The following is a 6,589-nucleotide window of genomic DNA, read 5'->3' as shown; positions in this document are numbered from 1 at the left end:
ACCCGACTATGATAGGACTAGCTAGTTTCGTCTGCACGTCACCTCAGACTCATCAGCTATCTACGGGGATGGAAGCAGAGCGTCAGAAACTCCCCAATGTTACGATCAGATAAGCTTTTTGGCAATTGTGAGTTGCCAAAGTTTATTGGTTTTAACATAGGTGGAGTTCTGTCGTTAAAGCTTCTATCAGTGTGTGAAGGTTTTCAGTGTTTTGTCTGTTGAAAAACCCCTCGGTTTTTTCGATATGCAGACTGGTAAATACAACAAATAGTTGAAGATTGTTTTTAATTGCTGAATTTAGGGCGAGTGGATCCCTTTTGTTTATGTTGGTTTTGTATCGACCTTGTAAACAATAATTGTAGTGTTATTGAATTACTCGAGGTCATACGTTGGTTATATTTTAATTCCTTCTATAACGCAACGATTTATTCCACTTAACTTTCATCACACTTACACTCCCTGGGGAGTGAACCCGACTATGATAGGACTAGCTAGTTTCGTCTGCACGTCACCTCAGACTCATCAGCTATCTACGGGGATGGAAGCAGAGCGTCAGAAACTCCCCAATGTTACGATCAGATAAGCTTTTTGGCAATTGTGAGTTGCCAAAGTTTATTGGTTTTAACATAGGTGGAGTTCTGTCGTTAAAGCTTCTATCAGTGTGTGAAGGTTTTCAGTGTTTTGTCTGTTGAAAAACCCCTCGGTTTTTTCGATATGCAGACTGGTAAATACAACAAATAGTTGAAGATTGTTTTTAATTGCTGAATTTAGGGCGAGTGGATCCCTTTTGTTTATGTTGGTTTTGTATCGACCTTGTAAACAATAATTGTAGTGTTATTGAATTACTCGAGGTCATACGTTGGTTATATTTTAATTTCTTCTATAACGCAACGATTTATTCCACTTAACTTTCATCACACTTACACTCCCTGGGGAGTGAACCCGACTATGATAGGACTAGCTAGTTTCGTCTGCACGTCACCTCAGACTCATCAGCTATCTACGGGGATGGAAGCAGAGCGTCAGAAACTCCCCAATGTTACGATCAGATAAGCTTTTTGGCAATTGTGAGTTGCCAAAGTTTATTGGTTTTAACATAGGTGGAGTTCTGTCGTTAAAGCTTCTATCAGTGTGTGAAGGTTTTCAGTGTTTTGTCTGTTGAAAAACCCCTCGGTTTTTTCGATATGCAGACTGGTAAATACAACAAATAGTTGAAGATTGTTTTTAATTGCTGAATTTAGGGCGAGTGGATCCCTTTTGTTTATGTTGGTTTTGTATCGACCTTGTAAACAATAATTGTAGTGTTATTGAATTACTCGAGGTCATACGTTGGTTATATTTTAATTTCTTCTATAACGCAACGATTTATTCCACTTAACTTTCATCACACTTACACTCCCTGGGGAGTGAACCCGACTATGATAGGACTAGCTAGTTTCGTCTGCACGTCACCTCAGACTCATCAGCTATCTACGGGGATGGAAGCAGAGTGTCAGAAACTCCCCAATGTTACGATCAGATAAGATAGCTGATGAGTCTGAGGTGACGTGCAGACGAAACTAGCTAGTCCTATCATAGTCGGGTTCACTCCCCAGGGAGTGTAAGTGTGATGAAAGTTAAGTGGAATAAATCGTTGCGTTATAGAAGAAATTAAAATATAACCAACGTATGACCTCGAGTAATTCAATAACACTACAATTATTGTTTACAAGGTCGATACAAAACCAACATAAACAAAAGGGATCCACTCGCCCTAAATTCAGCAATTAAAAACAATCTTCAACTATTTGTTGTATTTACCAGTCTGCATATCGAAAAAACCGAGGGGTTTTTCAACAGACAAAACACTGAAAACTTTCACACACTGATAGAAGCTTTAACGACAGAACTCCACCTATGTTAAAACCAATAAACTTTGGCAACTCACAATTGCCAAAAAGCTTATCTGATCGTAACATTGGGGAGTTTCTGACGCTCTGCTTCCATCCCCGTAGATAGCTGATGAGTCTGAGGTGACGTGCAGACGAAACTAGCTAGTCCTATCATAGTCGGGTTCACTCCCCAGGGAGTGTAAGTGTGATGAAAGTTAAGTGGAATAAATCGTTGCGTTATAGAAGAAATTAAAATATAACCAACGTATGACCTCGAGTAATTCAATAACACTACAATTATTGTTTACAAGGTCGATACAAAACCAACATAAACAAAAGGGATCCACTCGCCCTAAATTCAGCAATTAAAAACAATCTTCAACTATTTGTTGTATTTACCAGTCTGCATATCGAAAAAACCGAGGGGTTTTTCAACAGACAAAACACTGAAAACTTTCACACACTGATAGAAGCTTTAACGACAGAACTCCACCTATGTTAAAACCAATAAACTTTGGCAACTCACAATTGCCAAAAAAGCTTATCTGATCGTAACATTGGGGAGTTTCTGACGCTCTGCTTCCATCCCCGTAGATAGCTGATGAGTCTGAGGTGACGTGCAGACGAAACTAGCTAGTCCTATCATAGTCGGGTTCACTCCCCAGGGAGTGTAAGTGTGATGAAAGTTAAGTGGAATAAATCGTTGCGTTATAGAAGAAATTAAAATATAACCAACGTATGACCTCGAGTAATTCAATAACACTACAATTATTGTTTACAAGGTCGATACAAAACCAACATAAACAAAAGGGATCCACTCGCCCTAAATTCAGCAATTAAAAACAATCTTCAACTATTTGTTGTATTTACCAGTCTGCATATCGAAAAAACCGAGGGGTTTTTCAACAGACAAAACACTGAAAACCTTCACACACTGATAGAAGCTTTAACGACAGAACTCCACCTATGTTAAAACCAATAAACTTTGGCAACTCACAATTGCCAAAAAGCTTATCTGATCGTAACATTGGGGAGTTTCTGACGCTCTGCTTCCATCCCCGTAGATAGCTGATGAGTCTGAGGTGACGTGCAGACGAAACTAGCTAGTCCTATCATAGTCGGGTTCACTCCCCAGGGAGTGTAAGTGTGATGAAAGTTAAGTGGAATAAATCGTTGCGTTATAGAAGAAATTAAAATATAACCAACGTATGACCTCGAGTAATTCAATAACACTACAATTATTGTTTACAAGGTCGATACAAAACCAACATAAACAAAAGGGATCCACTCGCCCTAAATTCAGCAATTAAAAACAATCTTCAACTATTTGTTGTATTTACCAGTCTGCATATCGAAAAAACCGAGGGGTTTTTCAACAGACAAAACACTGAAAACCTTCACACACTGATAGAAGCTTTAACGACAGAACTCCACCTATGTTAAAACCAATAAACTTTGGCAACTCACAATTGCCAAAAAGCTTATCTGATCGTAACATTGGGGAGTTTCTGACGCTCTGCTTCCATCCCCGTAGATAGCTGATGAGTCTGAGGTGACGTGCAGACGAAACTAGCTAGTCCTATCATAGTCGGGTTCACTCCCCAGGGAGTGTAAGTGTGATGAAAGTTAAGTGGAATAAATCGTTGCGTTATAGAAGAAATTAAAATATAACCAACGTATGACCTCGAGTAATTCAATAACACTACAATTATTGTTTACAAGGTCGATACAAAACCAACATAAACAAAAGGGATCCACTCGCCCTAAATTCAGCAATTAAAAACAATCTTCAACTATTTGTTGTATTTACCAGTCTGCATATCGAAAAAACCGAGGGGTTTTTCAACAGACAAAACACTGAAAACCTTCACACACTGATAGAAGCTTTAACGACAGAACTCCACCTATGTTAAAACCAATAAACTTTGGCAACTCACAATTGCCAAAAAGCTTATCTGATCGTAACATTGGGGAGTTTCTGACGCTCTGCTTCCATCCCCGTAGATAGCTGATGAGTCTGAGGTGACGTGCAGACGAAACTAGCTAGTCCTATCATAGTCGGGTTCACTCCCCAGGGAGTGTAAGTGTGATGAAAGTTAAGTGGAATAAATCGTTGCGTTATAGAAGAAATTAAAATATAACCAACGTATGACCTCGAGTAATTCAATAACACTACAATTATTGTTTACAAGGTCGATACAAAACCAACTTAAAAAATTAAAAGTAAAATTTTGTAACACAGCTTTCTGAGCTTAGTGCTAGGCTGCCGATTTGATTATTTTGAGTGTGAAAAATTAGTTTAAATGTCTCTGGCGCAAGCTAGAAGTTCGATTTTACGTAAATAAAGTCGAAACCAACGCGGAGCTATGGAAACAAGAGAGTCAGACTTTATATATGTTACTAGTTTTAGTAGAACAATTGTTTCGAAATAGTTATTCGAAGACGTGGTCAGCGGCCGCACCTGAACTTTCAAGCGGTGTTTTCGGCGATTTTCGCAGATAGCACGGTTATCAGTTATACCAAAGTGGAAGCAAAATCTAATTATTTAACAACAACACGTAAAACAAAATACCAACCAAAGTATTAGGTTGTCAAATAACACGCTCCCGCTTTTTTGCTTTTTATTCAATGCTTTATAAAAATTGATACAGTGAACGGATTTAGCTAAAATATACGCCGTTTTGTTCGATAATGTGTTCCCATTTAGACGGCAACTTCATAATACCCCCCTCGTAGAAACTTCTCTCCTTATTTGCGAAAAACTCTGACAGCCACTTTTCACAACCCTCTTTTGAGCCCAACTTTACACCAGTAAGGACATTCGCCATGAATGAGATAAAATCTCCCATCCGAGCTCCCGTAGCTTATGACGATCAAAGAAGTGTGTGGTCTGGCGTTGTTCTGGTGAAACACTACACCCTTCCTGTTGGCCAATTCTGGTCGCTTCTGATCGATCGCCAGCTTTAAGCGGTTCAATTGTTCGCAGTAGATGGTAGAATGAGGCGTCTGGCCATATGGGAGCAGCTCATAGTGTATGATTCCCTTCCAGTCCCACCAAACACAGAGCAAAACTTTCCTGGCCGTCGATCCCGCCCTGGACGATTCACCGGCCTTGAACCACTACCGTTTTCGCTTGATATTATCGTATGTGATCCATTTTTCGTCGCCAGTCACCATCCGCTTCAAAAATAGGTCAAGTTCATTCCGTTTCAGCAGCATATCGCAGGCGTTGATTCTGTCCAACAGGTTTTTTGCGTCAAATCATGCGGCACCCAAACATCCAGCTTTTTTTTGTATCCAGCCTTCTGCAGATGGTTTAAAACGGTTTGGTGACTAACTCCTATGTCCTCGGCGATGTTGTCACGAGATGTCACATGCCGGTCTACCTCGATGTTTTCCATGATTTCATCGGTATTCGTCGTTACAGGTCTTCCGCCGGCTGGCTTATCCATGGTGTCGTTTTCACCGGCTCTGAATCGTCGAAGCCATTTATCCGCGGTTCGAAGTGATAGAGTACCATCCCCTAAAACACCATTTATCTCACGGAATGTTTCTCTAGCGGATTTTCCTTTTACGAAGCAAAACTTTAAAACAGCGCGAATTTCGGTTTTAGCGAACTCCATGTTTACACATGTATAACTTTTCAACGCGATAACCAAACTTGTTAGCTTCTGTGAATAGCTTCGTTTTGTAGGTTATGTCAAGACCTTTCAATCGATATATAGCATTGCCCGATACCGATATGTAGCGCTTTGCACAAGCCGCCAAATTCAAAAACCAAAAAAAGCGGAAGGGAGATATTTGACAACCTGATATATAAAAAAAACGAATTAAAGCCCGTATGCAACTTAAGAAAATTCCCCCTTTAGATGGAGGACCGGAAACCGTGCTTACATTCGTTAGAAGAGTCGACTATATTTTATCGCCCTACCAAACAAATGACGTTCGACAGTAGCGCCATTTACTCGGAGCTATTAAAAGAAACCTGCATGTACTCATATCCAGTTCAGTGGGACTAGCAAGATTGGCCTACCTTGAAGACTGAACTGATTGCGTTTGTACTCCGCCAGCTCATCAGCTATGCATTTACTATGGACCACAATATCGTGGTGTCCAGACATGAAGTTAATTCTGAGATGTGTGGCTTTCTCGTTGATAGATTTCCAGCATTTAGAAAGTGATTAAGACGCTATATTATTGTTATCAGGGGATTTAATGACGCTTGACTGTCTGCAAAGAAGTAATGGTCTGAAGAAAAGTGCCGTGATGTTGGTTGGCGATGGTTTCTTGAATTGCCTTGTTATCCTCGCGAAACGATATATTATGCTCAGTTCGAAGAAACAAAATCCCCATTAAAATCCAAAGTCTTTCACAATGCATGATTTGTCCATAAATAAGTGACCCAGGCTGTTTTGATGGATATGACATTGGGGATAATTGGTTTGTGGGTTCTGATAGTCAAGTACTCGCTACTTGCAAACTTAATGCGAAACCCAGAGAGCGGATGCCAAGAGAGCGCAGCCGAGAGAGCAACAGCCAAGAAAACTGATGAGGGGGAAAGGTAGTGCTGCAGGGAAAGGGGAGGGGAAAGAGGCAATTTAAGTTAAATTTGTTTTGGATTTTAAAAACTTAAACTGCTGCTCCGATCAATATGATTTTCGATCAATAGTCAGTCCTGTGGACTGTGCTTAGGTTTTATTTTTCATTTTGTAGCAGAA

The 6,589-nt window shown here is 40.1% G+C and overlaps 1 protein-coding gene across 1 annotated transcript; it reads right to left on the bottom strand.

Annotated features, from left to right (window-relative positions):
• Positions 1 to 5,080: 5,080 nt before the first annotated feature.
• On the bottom strand, positions 5,081 to 5,992 carry LOC123037105 (histone-lysine N-methyltransferase SETMAR-like). Its single transcript, XM_044456600.1, has 2 exons — positions 5,905 to 5,992; positions 5,081 to 5,394 (listed from the first exon to the last, which is right to left on the bottom strand). The coding sequence occupies exons 1-2, from the start codon at positions 5,990 to 5,992 to the stop codon at positions 5,081 to 5,083; spliced, it is 402 nt and encodes a 133-aa protein (XP_044312535.1).
• Between the last annotated feature and the right edge of the window lie 597 nt (positions 5,993 to 6,589).

This window comes from Drosophila rhopaloa, unplaced genomic scaffold, assembly GCF_018152115.1.
Source record: "Drosophila rhopaloa isolate 14029-0021.01 unplaced genomic scaffold, ASM1815211v1 contig_133, whole genome shotgun sequence".
Lineage (NCBI taxonomy): Eukaryota > Metazoa > Arthropoda > Insecta > Diptera > Drosophilidae > Drosophila > Drosophila rhopaloa.
Note: the sequence above shows the minus strand (reverse complement) of the source record. Positions and strands in the feature narration are given on the sequence as shown.

Bases quoted from the DNA above. Each gene is read 5' to 3' on its own strand.
- LOC123037105 (XM_044456600.1), bottom strand. From the start codon at position 5,992: ATGTCTGGACACCACGATATTGTGGTCCATAGTAAATGCATAGCTGAT. The intron at 5,395-5,904 runs GTAGGCCAATCT...ATGGTGTTTTAG, and splicing joins CAATCAGTTCAGTCTTCAAG to GGGATGGTACTCTATCACTT.